The following is a 19,735-nucleotide window of genomic DNA, read 5'->3' on the forward strand; positions in this document are numbered from 1 at the left end:
GGGACTGACTGAATCCAGGGAAATGCTCTGTCACTGAGTTCAGCCACTGCTCCTCTGTGTATCTAAAGCATAAGGCTGTGGGGCTGGTGGTGTGGCCCAACCGTCAATCTCTTGCTGCCAAAGCCTCATGACCCAAATTCGATCCCCAGAGCCATACAGTGGAAGGAGAGAAGCGATAGCAGGTTGTCCTCTGATCTTCACACACATTCCATGGCACACACGCACTAACACGCCTACCCATGTGCACGTAGAATAAACACACAGAAATGTAGAAAAGATAAAAAGGACAGGCTATAAGGGATTATCCTCTCAGGAGAGTTCAGGGCCACTGCCTTGGTTTTTGTTTATTTGTTTTGTTTTTTCCTTTCTGCCTTCTAGCTGCTCTCTGTGTTAATACAGATGGGTCAATGCACACACCCATTCCCACAGCCTTTACTTACCTTGTGTGGTTTTGTTTAGTCTCTCTTTGAGATAGGGTATCACTCTGTAGCCCTGGCTGGCCTAGGATTCAGTCTGTAAAGCAGGCTGGCCTCGAACTCACTCACGGAGCTCTGCTTTTACCTTCAGAGCACTGGGATTAAAGGTGTGTGCCGCCACACCAGGCTAAAAAGACACCACCGCACTGAGGCCAGCCTGGTCTACAGAGCAAGTTCCAGGACAGCCAGGGCTACACAGAGAAGCCCTGTCTCTTTAAAAAAAAAAAAAAAAAAAAAAAAAAAGCAACTCATTCCTCCAAAGTCAGGCCCAGCACAGCACACTAATGGCCGCTCCGCATCAGGAGAGTTTTGTTACATCAAACCACAGATCATGCAGACACCAGAGGCTAAGCTATCCGTTTCCCTGCTATACGAGGTTCCTTGCCAAGTTACAGTTACATCAGGGGGTGCTGTGTGCTGACGGACATGAACCTGGCAGGCTGTGGGTCCCCAGAGGATTGGAGGAGACAGAGACAGAGAGAGAGGATTCCGCTTAGGAAGCTGAGGGCGTCAAGAGCCTAAGCCAGGCACACAGTTTGATTCTTCTGTTTTCCTGCGGACATCTATAAAGTCATCAATGAAACCCAAATCACGTCTGCCTCCATATTTGGCAACATATCGTGGGAAGAGAGAACCAACTCTTGTCCATGGTGCTATGATCTCTACCCCCACGAGGTGGCGCTCACTGCCGTCTCCCCCCCCCCCAACCCCCCAGCGAGCAAATGAGTGAGACAGACAGAAGGACACAGTCTCAGACACCCAAAGATGCAGAAGTAGACAGGCGTGGTGATATAACAAAAATAAATAAAAAAGATGGACAAGGGCTGAGGAATAAGGGTCGATCCCTGGTCTCTGGGTGCGCATGTGCACACCTCACCCAGGGCCTGCCACGTGCACACGGAATCCCAGACACACAAAGGAGAAGGGCATTTCCAGCCTTAACAAGCCCACATGGCCCACCTCAGAGTGTAGATGGCACGCATCCATCCAGAATCTCTCCAGGCTTTAACACATCACAGGGAGTGGATCACACGCAAAGGATCCCAGCATCCTTTGCGGCATAATGGCCATGAGATGGGATGGAGGCCAAGGAATACTGAAGCGCAACTTTCTAGCTGTGTGCAGGGGAAGAGGTGCGCCCTCTGTCCTTAGAGTTTAGGTTGTCAGCGACGCCCTAGTGTGGGAGATGCAGACCAGGAAGAAGACAGAGAGCCCTGAGCCAGAGGTGAACTCCACAGAGGCAGGGTTTCCCCTGCTCCCCTAACCTGCTTACCGCAGCAGGTGGCTTCCAGAAAGCAGAGCAGGGATTCCCAGAGCCTGAGGGAAGCCGGCTGCTGGTCGAAGGGCGCTGATGTTTAGATGAACAGGATCCAGCATGGGAGGTGCCGCAGAGGCGGGGAGGCTGACAGCTTTTGGTCACCCATCACACGGGTGCTCGGGTTACCAGGCTGCCATGCCGGATGTACTGAACACACACTCTCCGTTAAGTACATTTTTTTTTTTTTTTAAAGTTTCCTTGGGATAGTTTTTTTAACTACTGCCCAGATCTGTCAATCTAAGGACCTCACGCAGGCTAAAACAAATGCATCAGGGGCTGGTGAGAGGGCTCAGCTCTGAAGGAACTTGCAGCTAAGCCACATTTCAACCCATGGAATAATGTGGTAGGAGGAGAGAATCGACTTTTTTTGTTGTTGTTTTCTTTGTTTTTTGTTTTTTCTCTGTGTAAACCTGGCTGTCCTGGAACTCACTCTGTAGGCTAGACTGGCCTCAAACTCAGAAATCTGTCTGCCTTTGCATCCCAAGTGCTGGGATTAAAATTGTGTGCTACCACCGCCCGGCTGAGAATCAACTCTTGAACGTTGGTCTCAGACACACAAAGACAGACAGGAGCATGGAGCTTACAGGAGCTGTAAGACATACTACTACTCTAGAGACAACCTGGGAAGCTCTGGGCAGGGACCGAAAAGCAACTGTACGTGGGTTCGAGCCCTGCCTCAGGCACATCGTAAAATTGGAGCTGAAACCCCAGTGATTAAGACAAACCTTAGAACACAAACCTGTTAAAACCCAAAATTAGGGGCTAGAAAGATGGTGTCTTACTTAGGGTTTTATTGCTGTGAACAGACACCACGACCAAGGCAACATTTAATCCAGGCTGGCTTACAGGTTCAGTCCAGTATCATCAAGGTAGGAGCATGGCAGCATCCAGGCAGGCATGGTGCAGGAGGAAGAACTCAGATTGCACAGCCAAACTTGAGCATATGTGGGAGACCTCAAAACCCCATCTCCACGTGACATACTTCCTCTAACAAGGCCACTTCTCAGTAGTGCCACTTCCCATGAGCATATTCAAACTACCACAGATGGCTTGGTTGGAAGTGACACTGCACAAGTCTGGGAACTCAAGCTCTGTCCCCAGAGCCCAAAGAAGCCAGGAGTGCTGTGCTGGAGAGGTCACCCAGCGGTCACTGATGCATCCTTCCAAAAGATCCACGTCCACTTCTCTGCACCCATGTCAGGTTCCCATTGCCTGAGCTCCCAGCCCCGAGAAAGCCCATGCCTTCTGGCCACCGTGGCTCTGCATTCAAGTGGCATGTATTCTCTGTCTCTCGCATACAACTGAGATAAGTAAACATGAAATCTTGATGGTTTGTGTGTATGAATATTTCTTACTTTATTTAAGGAGAGAAGGCAGGAGAATCAGGAGTTCAAGATTGCTCTCAGCTACATAGGAAGTTCAAGGCTGGGCTATTTAAGACAGTTTCTCGAAACCAAAAAGCCAGGAGTTATGGGGTTGGGGTTTCTGGGGAGCTTGGTCAGAAACGGGAGGATCCTTCAGGTTTGATGGCCAGCTCTAGCTAAAGCACTTCGGGGAGAAACCTGGTCTCGAAAGCCTGGATGGCCATCTGAGATCCATGGTGGATCTCTACACACTCACAGCACACAAACACACACCCACACACCACACACACACACACACACACACACACACACACACACAGAGCGGGGGGGAGGGGGGGGCTTGGGATGTGGCCTGGTTGGTAGATTGCTTGCCGGTAGCACCAGCATTCGGGAGGTAGAGGCTGAAGATCCTGAGTACGCGGTTCCTTGGCCACATAGTGAATTAGAGGCTAGTCTGAGAAACGTGATATGTAAGAATGTCTAAAAAAGAAAAGGAATAGGAGGAGGTGAGGAAGAAGAAACCCAAACCAATGACCTACAGCCAATTTCTTTCCAGAGCCTGGGTTGCTGCCCCTTAACCCCTTCACCGGACGCTTACCTCTCCTGGTTCTAGCTCTGGAGTGGATCCAGGAGCACAGGGGCGGCCAGGACAACCCAAGAAAGAGCTGAGGCAGCTTCCTTCTTGGATGTTGTCTGTAAAGCAGCCAGAAACCCCAAGCAAATGAGAGTGAGTTTGCTCACTACCAGCTCTGCCTGGGAAGACATCACAGCTGGAGCAAATAAGACAAAAGGAGGCCAACACTCCAGTGTGAGGTCTGGCTGCTGCAGCAGCGGAAGCAATTCTTCCCGCGTGCTTCCAAGGGCTCTATGGCCCTTCTTTGTATCTCTCTCCACTCCTTCTGTAGCCCAGACTGGCCTTGAACTCACCCCCTCCCACCTAATACTAGGATTGTGGGTGTACATCAGCATCAGGTGTATAGAAAACGACAAGTCACCCACACCCCAGGCTGGCCTTAGTCTCCTGTGTGATGACGACCTTGGTTGAAAGGCAGGGAATTAATTACCTGTTTCCATGACGACTAGATCATCTCTGGTATTGCCATCTTTGGTTGCTTTTGTATAAAAGGCACAGAGCTGGGGCTGGAGAGACAGGTCAGCGGTTCAGAACACCTGGTGTTCTTGTAGAGGACATGGGTTTGGTTCCCAGCCACGGCAACTCCAGTTTTAGGGGATCTGATGCCTTCTGACCTCCATAGACACCTGGCACACCCGTGATACAGACACACACACACACAGGCAAAACACGGCACACAAATAAAATGTAAATATCTGAAAAAAGATTGCAGGCCCTCAGTGCCTAAAGCACTCAGCACTGACCCCAAACTTCCTGCTCCCTCTGTGTACCATGAATCCAAATTTGCTAAGCGAATCAGATGTGGTGGTGTACCCCTTTGATCCCAGCATTTAGGGGGTGGGGGTGAGGATGGGGTGGGGCTGGGGCAGCAGCAGATGTGTCTGTGAGGTCAAGGCTAGCCTGGTCTATATAGTGAGAGTTATCCTTTTGAGATCCTATCTCAAAGACAAAAACAAAACCAAGCTTGCTAAGTGCTATCAGGTTGGGTCTAAGGGCCCTAATCCTTTGGGAAGGCTGACCTCTTTCCTGGTTGGTGGAAGGCGGCTGCATATTTTCCTTCTCTGGTTTGCTCCTTGAAAAGTCCACAGCCTTCTGTTTCTAGAAATGCAGATGAGATTCATGACAATGGGTGACAGGAACAGACTCTCCACAGTGGCCCGGGTGCTCACAGGACCGAAACCCAGTGAGACAATCAACACACTTGTCATCTGTGCTAAGGGCAGTGCTAAGGAATTACTTGACTGAGTCTGTGCCTTTTGACCTTGTCATCTTGTTCCACAGTGTCCTCATGCTGTTGGCTCCTGCTGCAGAAGGCATCACAATTACAGTGCCATGGTCCTAGAACAAGCTACTTCAAGTTAGTCAGGGCGCCACCCCTGAGCCACACCCCAGCCCTCACTGGGGGATTCTAGGAAGATGCTCTACTACTGAGTCATGCCCTCAGCCCATGTCTTAGTGATTCCTTAAAATATTCTTCAGTCTACAGAAAATTCCCAACCTGTCTCCTTTCCTACCACCAGATCTATTTAGGCCAATTCCAAAAAGCCCAACCATGTAGCTAATAACTATTTTGAGACAAGGATTTATACAGTCGGGGTTAGTCTAGAACTCCTGATCCTCCTGCCTTTACCTCCCAAGTGTAGGGATTATAGAAGTACACCACCATACCCAGCTCACGCAAACATATTAAACAAGGGCGGTGATGGAAGAAAACATAACATTCTGGATGACTGACAGGTCAGTCTGGGTTCTGGAACTTCCCAGCTTTAGATCGAGTAACAAACAGATCGAGCCTGGGGGATTAGGTTAGGTTTTCAGTTGCCAAGGTGAGCCAATGCTGGGAAAGATGCCAGTTGAGTTCCCTTCCACTCACTGCGCACCCCGGTAGCCCGCCCAGGATTCACTGGACCTTTCTTCCTCAATTTGCATTTCAAATTCTGTAACTACCGGAGGAGGCTGAGTTAGGGCTAGCTTGATCTTTGGCGCCACCATCAGCTCAAACTGCGTATTGCTTCCCTGGGAAATGACGCTCACAAGCCTCCAGGGAGAAGTGTTTGCTTTTTTTTTTTAATTGAAAAAAAAAAAAAAAAAAACAGAGAAAAGAAATCACACAAATACATAAGGCTAACACTAGCAGCCGCTACCCAGGTTAAGACGGGATTTTACCACGCTCCCTGACGAGCACAGACCCCTTTCTTCCCCCCACGCAGCTCAGTTCAGATGCAGTGTGGTGGCCTTGCCAGCTTAATAGCTCCTCCGAGTCAGTTTTCCCATCTCAGCTCACAAGCAGCGACTTTCCCCAAGGAATGCTTATATAGAAGGAACGGAGCTGTGGGCAAATCGTCCCGTGGCCTTGCGCTGACACCTATGCCCTCGCGGGTTAGCGGCTCCGCTGTTGGAGGCTGGGGAGGACGGGCTGCCAGCTCTAGAAGAGAAGGTACGGTACGGTCCTCCCTACGGTGTCACCGTGAAGGGCTGGCATCGGCCTTGTTCAGATTCCTGAGACCGCCCATGCTTCTTTAGAGGTCATGGCTGGCCTCCAGCTGCCCCACAGAGACCAGAGGGCCAAGCTGCCCGGAAGCAATGCCTTCTGGGGGGAAAGTGACCAGGTTTGAGTTCTTGTTCTCGCCCCAGTCACTGTGCTGCTTCCGATGGCACCTCAGAGAGTCATCCCTGACAAAGGAGGCACCGCACTTGTCGCATCCGAAGGCCCTCTGGGAGACGATGTTGACCGTGTGGTGGGGACCGCTCTCCCCATGCCCAGCCTGGCCCTGCGGGGCCCTGTTCTCTGTCTTGGCGCCTTCCCTGTGCACCTTGTCGATGTGTTTGGCCAGGCTGCTGGGCCGCTTTGTGTCGAAGCTGCAGAAGTCACATTTGAAGGGCCGGTCCTTGCAGTGGACTCTGCTGTGGACGCGCAGGGCGGCTGGGCTGGAGCAGGAGTAGCTGCACTCGGAACATTTCTCGGGATGGTCGGCCTGGTGCAGACGACTGTGCTCCAGCAGGTCGGCCCGGTCCCGGCCCTGGAAGGCACAGTGCAGACACTTGAAGGTGTGCTTGATCCGGATGTGGGACTTGAGGTTCGCCTTCATGGTGCAGCGGACGTCACAGAACTCGCATTTGAAAGGCTTCTCCCCCGAGTGCACGATCATGTGCCGCTTCAAGTCCGAGCTGATTTTGAATTTGGCGCTACAGAGCCAGCACTGGAAGGGGGTGTCCCCTAGCAATGGAAGGCGTGATGACATTAGAGAGGGCAGGTAAACAGAATTCTCCACTAGACATGTGCCGCATACCTGGCCTGGAGACAGGTGTGTCTTCTGAACTCTGGCTTATAACTTCCTGATACGGACAACACTTACCATGTATAATCAGTCATACTGTTAGCCCATTTTATAGATGGGACTGGTCCTCAGAGGGCTCAAGTGGCGGGGCCCAAACTCCTGTACCACCCTCCACCCCACAAGTCCACACTCAATGACACTTGAGTTCTAGAAATGCAAGACATGTTGCGTTCTCCAAATATGATTTAAAGACACCTGGCTGGTAAGATGGCTCAGTGGTTAAAGCACTGGTTGGTCTGACATACGTGCAGGCAAACTACCCATACACAGGAAATACACATAAATAAACCTTAAAAACAGTAGCTACAAAAGTTTACAGAGATGCTTACAATTGTGTTTGGCATGCAACAGTTATTCAGCATGTATCAATAACCTTTTTAATTTTCCAAGTACACACCTTCTCTTTTGAATCTTTGTCTCCCCAAGACAAGGTCTCACTCTGTAGCTCTGGCTGTCTGAAACTCACTCTGTAGGGCTGAGTGGCCTTGAACTCACGGAGATCCGCATGCTTCTGCCTCCTAAGTACTGGACCTCCTAAGTCCTGTGCCTGGCTCAGAATGGAAGTTTTCTATAAAGTTAACATTCAGAGGTGGCGCCAAGCACTGGGGACAATTAGTGAGGACCCACGGCTTTCTGCGGTGGGTCAGTTTTCGTCTTTTTTCTGAAGGCCTTGCCGAGGTTTTGGTAATTTTGGAAGTGGCGACTTTATAGTCATTATCGGCTGATGAAAAGTTCATCAGTCATCTCTGCTCCCCCTACCTAGCAGCTGTGTACCCATGGCAACGACCTGATTTTTTTTTTCCAGCATTACCATCTAAGACAAACAGAGGCACACCAGAATGAGAGTTTCTTTCGAATGTTCCTTCTCTTCCCACCAGCTGTCCAACTGTCAGGAGTCTCTTTATTTATACACGTAAATTCAAGTACATTGTTCCCCCCCCTCCCCCCCCCCCCACACACAGGGTCTCACTGTGTAGCTCTGGCTGTTACTGAATTCACTGTGCAGACCAGGCTTGCCTTAAACTCAAAGGTCCACCTGCTTCTTCCTCCTGAGTGCTGGAATTAAAGGTGAGCGACACCTCTGCCTGGCATGTTTGCTTTCATTACCAGGCATCGTGGCTCATGTCTGTGATCCCAGTACTCAGGAGATTGAGGCTGGAGGATCACCATGAGTTTGAGTCAGAATTACTAAGTGAGATCTTATCTCAGAGAGCCAAAAATATCAGTTAAAAGACGAAACAAAATGAAACGGGCCACGGAGATGGCTCAGTGGGTGATGTACCTGGAGGACCTGAGTCTGGATCCCAGGCACCAGGGTAAAAGGCCTGGTGTGAGAGTACATACCCATGATCCCATGTGCTGGGAGGCGGAGCCAGGAGGCTCCCCAGAGCAGCTGATTGGCAAGTGCTAGCTTTAGTGGGAGACACTGTCTCAAAAAATAATAATAAAATAAAAACATCTGTGGGGAGCAGTAGGAGACACCCAGTGCTCCCCTCTAGCCTCCTCCTGACTCATGGGTAAATATCCACACACACATGTATATAACACACACACATATATACCACACACACATGCATATACCACACACACATGTATATACCATACACACATGTATACACCACACACAAACATGCATATACTACACACATGTATATACCACACACAAACATGCATATACCACACACACAGGCATGTACCACACACACAGAGGCATATGCATACACATATTTTAAAAGACACAAAATTCCCATTCTGTCTGTGATTTGCCCTGGTTTGTGTTCATATTTCCATTTTCAAGTTAAAGTATAAATAATTTAGGTTAGGACCAAATATGTGCAACCACTAGAGTCAAACTCTGACCCAAGACTACAGGCACCCCCCTTCCCCCAAGCCACTGTGCATGGTGTTACTACTGCCGAAAGAAATGATTCTCTTCCTTGTATACACATTCCTCTGGGGGCACGATGAGCTTGCTTTTTTGACTGAACTCTCTATTTTTTTCTTTTTTCTTTTTTTTAAAGATTTATTTATTTTATTATGTGAGTACACTCAGACACACCGGAAGAGGGCATCAGATCCCATTACAGATGGTTGTGAGCCACCATGTGGTTGCTGGGAATTGAACTCAGGATCTCTGGAGGAACAGTTGGTGCTCTTAACCACTGAGCCATCTCTCCAGCCCTGGACTCTGATTCTTGAGGAAATGTCATCTCGCACAATGGTGGAGTCATCTAGACTCTTTGGATTCCTATCTCATTTGGTGTACTTGACAGAGTTTACCACCCCACTTTGCACGAGTGTATCTTCTTCTTTTTTTTTTTTAATTATTTATTATTATATGTAAGTACACTGTAGCTGTCTTTAGACACACCAGAAGAGGGCGTCAGATCTCATTACAGATGGTTGTGAGCCACCATGTGGTTGCTGGGATTTGAACTCAGGACCTTCGGAAGAGCAGTCAGTGCTCTTAACCGCTGAGCCATCTCTCCAGACCACGAGTGTATCTTCTAATAACTTCTATCATGGTGGCCCAGAGGAAAGTCTCGAGTCTTTGAATATGCTTCTGTTCTGATCTTGCACTTGGGACAGTGTTGCTGGGCAGAGAACTCTGTCTTCACATCGTTCCTTCAGGGCTGGTGAGACAGCTCAGCAGTAAAGAGCACTTTCTGTTCTCAGAGGACCTGGGTTTGGTTCCCAGTACCTACATGGCGGCTCAGAGCTGTCCATAAGTCAGTTTCAGGGGATCCAGAGCCCTCTTCTGAACTCCATGAGCACTGATACACGGTGCACGTATATAATACATACATACATACATACAAAGTGGCAAAACACCATTATATATGTGTATGTGTGCATGTATAATATGTGTATGTGTGTATATGTATGCGTATATATAAATATATATGTATGTATATGGGTATATATATAATTTGCATAAAAAGGCCACCCAAGTCTGAGGGCATTCATTTCTTCACTGTCTCTAGGGAGCCTGTATCACTTGAAAGTCTTTCTCAGCGAATCTGAGGAAGGGACTCCCACTTCTCTTACCTGGGCTTGCATCCTGGAAGCTGTTTCACTCTCTTGGTGTTTTAGAATGCAAGATTCTTTCTTTCCTTCATTTGTTCCTTCCCTCCTCTTCCTCATCCCCTCTTCCCCCTCCTTTCTTCTTTTGGTTTTTGTCAGGGTTTCTCTGTGTAGCCCTGGCTGTCCTGACTCTTATTATATAGAGTAGGCTGGCCTCAGACTCCCAGATCTGCCTCCTGAAATGCTGGGATTAAAAGTGTGTATCACCATTTCCCGCCTTCCGAGATTCTTTATCATTTAATTTTCTTCCTTGACTATTCAGAAATAATAATTCTAATTTCTGCGTTTTCATCCTCTAGCTCCCCTTTTAAATTTCTGGAAAGCTTTGTTGAATAACTAGCAACTCTACTCCCCCTCCCCATTTTATTGAAAACAGACCTTTTCTCCCCCACAAATTATAACCGGATTACAGCTGCCCCTCCCCGTCACCCCCTACAGTCTCGCTACCCCTCCCCCACCTACTAGAGAACAAACATGCTCTAAAGGATAATAATAATAATGATGCAATTAAATATAACAAGATAAAACAAAACCCGATACATTTGGAATTAGACAAAACAAACAGAAGAAAAAGCGCCCAGGAGAAGGCAGAGGAGCAGAGACTCAGTCACTGAGGAATCCACAAAAATACTGAACTGGAAGCATTTTATATGTATGTATGTATGTATGTATGTATGTATGTATGTATGTATGTATGTATGGGGCCTGCAGAACAAAGAGAGAGAAACAGAAAATATAACAAAAGTAAGATAAAAAATATGGGGACTGAAGAGATGGTTCAGTGGTTAAGAACACTGATGGCTCTTCCAGAGGTCCTGAGTTCACTTCCCAGCAACTGGCTCACAACCATTTGTGATGGGATCTGATGCCCTTGTCTAGTGTGTCTGAAGACAGCTACAGTGTACTTACATTTTTTTGTTGTTTTTTTTGGATTTGTTTTTTTCTGAGACAGGGTTTCTCTGTATAGCCCTGGATGTCCTGAAACTCACTCTGTAGACCAGGCTGGCCTCGAACTCAGAAATCCGCCTGCCTCTGCCTCCCAGAGTGCTGGGATTACAGGCGTGCACCACCACTGCCTGGCTGTACTTACATATAATTAATAAATAAATCTTTTGGCTGGAATGAGCGGGGCTGGAGCAACCAGAGGTCCTGAGTTCAAATCTCAGCAACCACATGGTGGCTCACTACCACCTGTAATAGGATTTGATGAAGACAGCTACAGTGTACTCACATATAAAAAATAAATAAATCTTAAAAAAAAAAAAAGAGAGAGAGGGGCTGGGGAACTTAGCTAGATTAGTAGAGAAATTATTTATCATGCATGAGGCCATGGGTTCCATCCTCAGTGCCACATAAATCAGGCATGATTCACACCTGTAGTCCCAGCACATGAGAGCTAAAAGTAGTGGAGATCAATCAGAGGTGGAGACCAAGGCCAGGCTGGGATCCATGAGCCCATGTCACAAAGTGCTTGACTTTGAACATGTAATTCTATAACCAGCAAAACTATCCCATGGGCAAGAGTGAGGGAGTAGGTCTGATCCCAAGACCGAGTAAAGAAAGCTGCGGTCCAGCGGACGGAGGAGCTAGACGCGGTCCTGGGAGCCAGCCCTCCCTGCGGACGTCTGAGTACCCTGAGCACTGTGGGCTTGGAAATGGGGTACAGATATCCAAGGCCACACTGAGCTCCGGGGAGAAGCCAGTGCCCAGTGGCATCACTGCTCAGCCCACTCAGTCCCAGGTAAAGCCCGTGTGTCCGTGTGTCCCCCGCTTAGGGAGTCAACCTTCCTGACCTGTGACCCTTCATACAGTCCCTTACATCGTGGTGACCCCCCAGCCATAAAGCATTGCCACTGCTACTTCATAGCTGTAACTTTGCTACAGTTACGAATCGTAGAGATTTGTGACCTCCACAGGGGTCACAAGCCAATGCTCTAAATCAAGGGCAGCACATATACAACTCGTGGAGATGAGGCAGTGCGCAGGCAGCCTGGCCTGCACAGGGTCTGCATGGAGCCTTAGTGACAGAAGGAGGCGGACGCATGCCCCCTGCTGGCCCTGACCCAGAAGCTGCTTACTGATAACCGCTTGCAAATGGAAACTTTGTTTTCTCCAAGGGAGTCCCACTGGGAAAACACATTTCTCTCTCTCTCTCTCTCTCTCTCTCTCTCTCCCTCCCTCCCTCCCTCCCTCCCTCCCCTCTCTCTTTTGTTTTTTTTGAGACAGGGTTTCTCTGTGTAGCCCTGGCTGTCTTGGAACTCACTCTGTAGACCAGGCTGGCCTCAAACTCAGAAATCTGCTTCCCAAGTGCTGGGATTAAAGGTATGTGCCACCATTGCCTGGCCTTTTTTTTTTTTTTTTTTTTTTTTTAAGATTTATTTATTTATTTAATGTATATGAGTGCACTGTAGCTGTACTGATGGTTGTGAGCCTTCATGTGGTTGCTGGGGATTTGAATTCAGGACTTCTGCTCCTTCTGGTCGGCTCTGCTTGCTCTGGCTGGGCCCTCTCCTTCCGGCCGTGCTTGCTTTGCAGATTTATCTATTATTGTATCTAAGTACACAGTAGCTGTCTTCAGACACTCCAGAAGAGGGCGCCAGATTTTATTAGGGATGGTTGTGAGCCACCTGTGTGGTCCTGCCGGTTTCCCTATCCCCCCTGGGCTGTCAGAGTCCTCTCATATGCAGGACCTGCCGTCGCCCCTTCCATCTTTCCTTTTTTTTCCCCACTGAAAACTATAGTTCTGGCAAAGACCCAAATAAACCACATCGGGCCAGACAACAAATTACTTTATTTCCACCAACAACTCATGGCAGATGCTTGCATGTTGAGGAAGTGTAGGCGAATAAATAGGAAAATGAAAGCAATCCCCCCCCCCTTGTGAGGGACTTACCCGTGTGCGAGCGCACGTGCACGGTGAGCTGGCTGGAGTTGCGGCTGGCGTAGGGGCAGATCTGGCACTTGTACGGCCGCTCGTCCGAGTGGATGCGCAGGTGCTTCTTGAGGCTGCTGCTGTCCACGGCCGCGTAGTCGCACAGGTGGCATTTGTGTGGCTTCACACTCGTGTGGCAGCGCATGTGCATCGTCAGGTTGTCCTTCCGGCTGAAGCACTTGTCACAGAACTCACACTTGTGTGGCTTGTCGCCTTCAAACACAAAAGCAGTCAGGGTTACACGGCTGTCTTGGTCGGGGTGATGTCTTGCTTTCTTTTCCCGTTGCTGATAAAATACCAGGACACAGCGACTTAAAGGAGAAAAGGGTTTTTTGTTTTGTTTGTGTTTTTGTTTTGGCTCACAGTTAGAGGTTTAGTCCACGACCAAGGGGAAGTAGCTTGAAGTGGCTGCTTGCGTTGCATCCACGGTCAGGAACACATGGAGTTGGAAGCCAGCTTGGGATACAGGATACCCTGCCTCAGAACCACGAAAGTGCACCGCCCTGAGGGCGTGCCACCGGAAGGTGAAACTGTTACTCTCCTGGAGTTAAGAGCGCTCTGGCAGGCTTTCTGCCTCTGTCTGCTGACCTTCTAGCCTCCATACAATCTAATCTAGGCCCAGAATGTTTTCAGCGTCTGAGACTTGCTGCTGGGTAAGCTCACCCTTTCTAGCTCTTTCTGAGCTCTGGCTTGGCTGGATCAACTCAGCCGTTCTGGGTCAAACTCCTCTCCAAGCTGACTGACTCAGTCTGGCTCCTCTCTTGGCCTCTCCTGAACTGTTTGCTCTGCTTGGTCTCATACTAACTTTGGCAATCCGTTCTAATCTCCTGGCTCCTCCTACCTTGACCTGTGTCTGCCCTGTACTCTCTCCAACCCGTCTGTGTACAATTGTCCTAATGAAACTGCCCCCTTCTTTGTCTGCACTGCTCTGCCCTGCCCTCTCCCGAGAGCTGGGCAGACCCTACTCTCTCAAACCCTTCTCTGACCTGTCTTTGTCTGCACCTCAGTTGGACATCACTTTTAAACATGGCTGCTTCTCTCTACAAACTAACTTTACCTTCATTGTTTGGAATCAGATGTGTGTGCTGAGGGCTGAGCTGCACTGTAAGTAACAACAGGTATTTTCAGTAAATAAGACAATCTTGGCGTTCATAGTGGGATCAAATATCCTGCAACATGTAAACCAGGGAACTCGGGTGACAATGCTGTGCCCACGCAGGCATGCTGTGACATGTGCCTTTCCTTTGGGATGCCCAGAGCAGGAGAGGCTGTGGGAAGTAGGAGTATCCGGGAGTTGCTTTTGGTTCGATTTCTGTGCATTCTTAAAGCCGCTCTACGAAACAATATGGATTAGAAAAAGAGAACCAACCACCACGGTCACGGCTGGTCGGGTCGCTCGGTGGTAGAGTACTGGCCTAGAATTCACAAGAGTCTGGGCTCTGGTGATGTAAAATGGTCGGGAGTCCACTTTTCCAGCCATACCCTTGGCCAGAATGTCATCACACCTGTGTGTGCCAGCCTGGAGCTACAAGACACACCGCAAGGGACTGCCTGCAACTGTGGCTACTGGAACCTGCTGATGAGTCCTCTCTCCAGCAGAGGGCGCTCCAAGGCGGCTGCGTTTCCCATCAGGCTTTGCCTTGTTACTGCTCGGTAAGATGTCTTATTAAGATGATGAGTATTTACTTAATGTTTCAGCTTTCATATCTAATGTAGAAATCGCAAGAGGACTTAAGCTTGTTGGAGGTTGTGGTGGTTTGCGTGAGAGCAGGTGGTCGCGGGTGGGCCGTGGTGTTTGTGGGGGGAGGGTTAGGCGGTGCAGCCTCGCTGGAGGAGAGCATCACTGGAGGCTGGCTTTGAGACAAAGCCCTTGTGCTATTTGCAGTGTGCTCTCTGCTTCAGGATTCTCAGCTTCCTGCTCCAGCTGTTATGTCTGCCGCTGGCTGCCACACATTCCTGCCAGGACAGACTCTTATCCCTCTGAAAATGTAAGCCCCCACAGACCCTTCTTTCTATAAGTTACCTTGGTCATGATTTATCACAGCGACAGAGAAGTAACTGATACCGAGGCCTTTGGTGTTCAGGTGCGGAAGGGTCCTCAACAAGGGTCTCACACCTACCTTGGCATTCTAGTGCTAGGCCACCATTGGCCAGGTCCCCCGAGGGAGGGATTCTGCGAGCTCCTCAGGACTTCCTAGCTTAGTTTCATTATTAAAAATGACATTCATTTATTCTCACTGTCCCCTCCCGTGTGTGTGTGTGTGTGTGTGTGTGTGTGTGTGTGTGTGTGATGGTGTATGTGTGGAGGTTAAAGGACAGTATGTGGGCGTCATTCTCTCTCACCACTGGGAGGTTGGCTTGGTGGTGGTAACTACCTTTCCTTGCTAAGCTCCGCGTTCCCCCACTGCAGGGTCTCACATAGAGCAGGCTGTCCTCAAATTCCTTTGTTTTTGTTTTTCAAGACAGGATTTCTCTGTGTAGTCTTGGCTGTCCTGAAACTCTCTCTATAGACCAGGCTGGCCTTGAACTTTTAGAGATCCATTTGTCTCTGCTTCCCAAGGGCTGGGATGAAAGTTGTGGGAAACTATCACACGGATCAAATTCTTATAGTAGGTGAGGCCTTGAACACACACACACTCTCTCTCTCTTGGTTTTTTTGGATTTGGTTTTTTCGAGACAGGGTTTCTCTGTACAGCCCTGGCTGTCCTGGAACTCACTCTGTAGACCAGGCTGGCCTTGAACTCAGAAATCTGCCTGCCCCTGCTTCCTAGAGTGCTGGGATTACAGGCGTGTGCTACCACTGCCTGGCTTCTCTCTCTCTTTTTTAAAGTAGTATTTCTTTGTGTAGCCCTGGCTGTCCTCTGTAGACCAGGCTGGCCTCGAACTCAGAGATCCACATGCCTCTGCTCTCAAGGGCTGGGATGAAAGTCATGCGCCACCACCACCAAGCTAAACTCTTAATCTCCAGTCTCCTAGTGCTGGGCTACAGGAGTCCACCGCCACGCCCTGTCCCCTCCTACTTCCTGACACTTAAGAGATGCCAAGAGCCAAACCAGATGCCATGATCTCAAGGAAGCACCCCGTCCCCTGACCTCAAGGATTGGACAGTCTCCAGCTCCCTGTATCCCCAGCATGCTTGTATCAAGCAGTTACACATCGTGAGAGTGCCCACTTAGCAGGTCACCCTTGGTGTAATGAACACCCAGGGCCAATCGATTTTGGGTGTAGTTTTCTTCTGCCCACTAGATGGCAGCAGTGCAACCCCCAGCTCAGGCCGAGTGCTCAAACTATCCTGGCTATTTTTCCTGGCCTTGAGTTGTTAGTGTCTCCTCAACCAACCCCTGCATGTGTCCAGGGATGCCCGCTGCTTCATCTGCTGTGGTGAGGTACGATCTTCCTCATTAAGAGGCTTCTATGGCTCCTTATCCGTCCATCGGCAAGAGAAACTAACAGGGATCCAGAGGCTCTGTGACCTCCACGCTGTAGCTCCACGGATACGCTGGTCAGTGGTCCAAATCTCTGGAGCCATGCCTTGTCTCTATAGATGCGAGGGCAGCATCATTAAATCTCTGCTCATTTCACTAGATCACACAGGACGTACTCCTGGGCCACGGGTAGAGGGAGGGGTGCCTCAATCTTGTTTTCCATTGAAAGAATTCACAGCTTGAGACCAACTGCCTTGGTCCCAGAGATGACAGAGCCTCTAAAACCATGCAGGAAACAATCAGGTTGTATTTAATGTAGGATGCACATCTTACAGAAAGCATTAGAAAGAGCAAAACTGGCTGGAGGGGTGGCTCAGCGGTTAAGAGCACTGACTGCTCTTGCAGAGGTCCTGAGTTCAGTTCCCAGAAACCACAAGGTGGCTCACAACCATCTGTAATGGGGTCTGGCGCCCTCTCCCTGCCTGCAGGTGTACGTGCAGAACCATTAACCGTGCTGGCTTTTTCTCTTCAAGGGAAAAAATGTTCACCCTGAAAACTGGAGAGGATGTTGTCTAACAACCTGGTGACCTTCCCCTATTCTGTGGAGCCAACCTTAGGCCCTGATCCCGAGCTTTGTCTCTCTGTGAATAGAACTCTTCCTCATGAAGGAAGCTCTGTGCTGGAGAGATGGCTCAGTGGTTAAGAGCGCTGACTGTTCTTCTGAAGGTCCTGAGTTCAAATCCCAGCACCCACATGGTGGCTCACAACCATCTGTAAAGAGATCTGACACCCTCTTCTGGTGGGTCTGGGGACAGCTTTTGTATTTAGATATAATAATAGATAAGTCTTTAGGTCGAAGCAAGCGGGGTCTTGAATTAAAAATTTGCAGCAGCCACATGATGGCTCACAGCCATCTGCACAGCTACAGTGCACTCATATACATAAAATAAATAAATAAGTAAATTAATTAATTAAAAAAAAGAGGCTCCAAGGACTTTGAATCCTCCAGAGATAGAATCCATGCTTATGTTTATTATACATCCTTTCTCCCTAGGCCTAGATTACAGAGCCTCCTTTATCAGTCAGTAGAACTCACTTTTGTGGTAAGGCTCGGAGCTGCTTTGCTAAAGAGGTCTCCTGAAGCTTTGCTGTGATCACTGTGAAGATTTCCTTTCCAAAGCTTTACTGTGTTTTATTTATTTATTTATTTATTTATTTATTTATTTATTTATTTATTTATTTATTTGGTTTTTTGGATTTGGTTTTTTTGAGACAGGGTTTCTCTGTATAGCCCTGGCTGTCCTGGAACTCACTCTGTAGACCAGGCTGGCCTCGAACTTAGAAATCTGCCTGCCTCCGCCTCCCAGAGTGCTGGGATTACAGGAGTGCGCCACCACGGCCCGGCATCTTTACTATGTTTTAAATGTGTAAGAAAAATAACTGTTTGGCCAGACTCTGGAAGTTTTTGACCTAGAGGCTGCTCTTTCAACTTGGTTCCATTAATGGCAAATGAACCTAGGCTCTGGCCCAGACAGGCTCTCAGAGGATTTATTCTTTAAAGAGACAGGCAGTAACTATTTGGGGATTTGGGGCACCACCCTTTGCCCCCAGCTCCCCACAGCAGAGCTGCATCAGTCACAGAGGACAGCAGAACAAAGGGGTGTGGCAGTGGCTGGGAGTGCTTGGGCTGAAGTTAACTGAGTCTGTTTCAGAGACAGGTGGGTCCGTCCTGGGGCCCGCTACCCTACAGCAGGAAATGGCGACGAACCTGGACCAATAAAACATTCTGAGATGCAACCCCCCTCACCCCCCGCCATACTCTGGTAATTTGAGCATGTGATTCTGGAGTGTGAACTTTATAGACCATGCTCTGAGACTATGCCAAAATGTTGGACACGCCAGTGGGCCGGACCCAGACCCTCCTTCCTTTTAGCAACTCTCTTTGATCCTCTGTAACTGGTTGAGGAGAGGCATCTTGAAGCGATAACTTGACTGCATTCCACGCGTTGTCAAGGGCATCTTCACATCCCCATCCTTCCTCCTCCTAGCCCACCCCACCCACTAAACTAGAAGCCGGTGGCAGAAAGACTCTCTTTTTTTCTCTCTCAGTGTGTGTGTGTGTGTGTGTGTGTGTGAATGGACACATACCTGTGTGGATTCTTAGATGGCGGTCCAAATCTTTCATGCCATGAACGGTTTTGAAATGACAGCCTAGAAGAGAAGAAAAGCTCGCTCTTAACCGCCCAGCCCCAGAATTGCCATGGTTACCCCTAATGGACGCCTGCCCACCCATGCCTCCATTTTCAGTACAGCTGTCAACAGATGACAAGCAAGGACAGCACCCGCCGACTCTCCATCACCAAACAGGCTCTGCGTTAGGCAGCCCTGCTCAGCAGCAGACTAAAGCTGGTGAGGGCACGTGGCTTGGAGGTTTGGGGGCCGAGGGTATCAGGTGCATCTCTCATTTTTCTTCTGTCTGGCAGTGCTAGGGATGAAACCCAGAACTGTTGACATCCTTGTGACACTGTGCCTCTGGGACACATCCCTGGCCCTCACACTTTCTTCTTTCTTTTTTCTTTCTCTTCTTTCTTTTTTCTTTCTCTCTCTCTCTCTTTCTTTCTTTCTTTCTTTCTTTCTTTCTTTCTTTCTTTCTTTCTTTTCTCTCTTTCTCTCTTTCTCTCTTTCTCTCTCTCTCTCTCTCTCTCTTTCTTTCTTTCTTTCTTTCTTTCTTTCTTTCTTTCTTTCTTTCTTTCTTTCTTTCTTTCTTTCTTTCTTTCTTTCTTTCTTTCTTTCTTTCTTTCTTTCTTTCTTAATAGTGTCTGGCAAGACTGGAACCCTGTATCTTACCAAGCTGTTGTTAGACTTGCAATAATCCTCCTGCCTCTTGCCTCCTGAGTACAGAGATTCTAGATCTTTCTATATTTCTATTTTTCTTTCTTTTCTCTTCTTTCTTTCTTTCTTTCTTTCTTTCTTTCTTTCTTTCTTTCTTTCTTTCTTTCTTCCTTTCTTTCTTTCTCTTTCTCTTTCTTTTTCCTTCCTTCCTTCCTTCCTTCTTTTTTAAAGGTTCCTTTTATTTATATGAGTACACTGTAGCTGTCTTCAGACACACCAGAAGAGGGCATCAGTTCTCATTACAGATGGTTGTGAGACACCATATGGTTGCT

The 19,735-nt window shown here is 48.6% G+C and overlaps 1 protein-coding gene across 2 annotated transcripts in view; it reads right to left on the reverse strand.

Annotated features, from left to right (window-relative positions):
- Window positions 1–5,895: 5,895 nt before the first annotated feature.
- The window catches only part of Zfp64 (ZFP64 zinc finger protein), a 57,386-nt gene continuing 43,546 nt past the window's right edge, over window positions 5,896–19,735 (reverse strand). For both annotated transcript variants that reach the window (XM_052184399.1, XM_052184400.1), the window contains 3 exons: window positions 18,720–18,782; window positions 13,108–13,359; window positions 5,896–7,009 (listed from right to left, as the gene is read on the reverse strand). In XM_052184399.1, coding sequence (XP_052040359.1) covers window positions 6,312–7,009; window positions 13,108–13,359; window positions 18,720–18,782 — 1,013 coding nt within the window. In that variant the 3' untranslated portion in view covers window positions 5,896–6,311. The remainder of the gene's footprint in view (window positions 7,010–13,107; window positions 13,360–18,719; window positions 18,783–19,735) is intronic.

Source organism: Apodemus sylvaticus, chromosome 5 (genome assembly GCF_947179515.1).
Source record: "Apodemus sylvaticus chromosome 5, mApoSyl1.1, whole genome shotgun sequence".
Classification (NCBI taxonomy): domain Eukaryota; kingdom Metazoa; phylum Chordata; class Mammalia; order Rodentia; family Muridae; genus Apodemus; species Apodemus sylvaticus.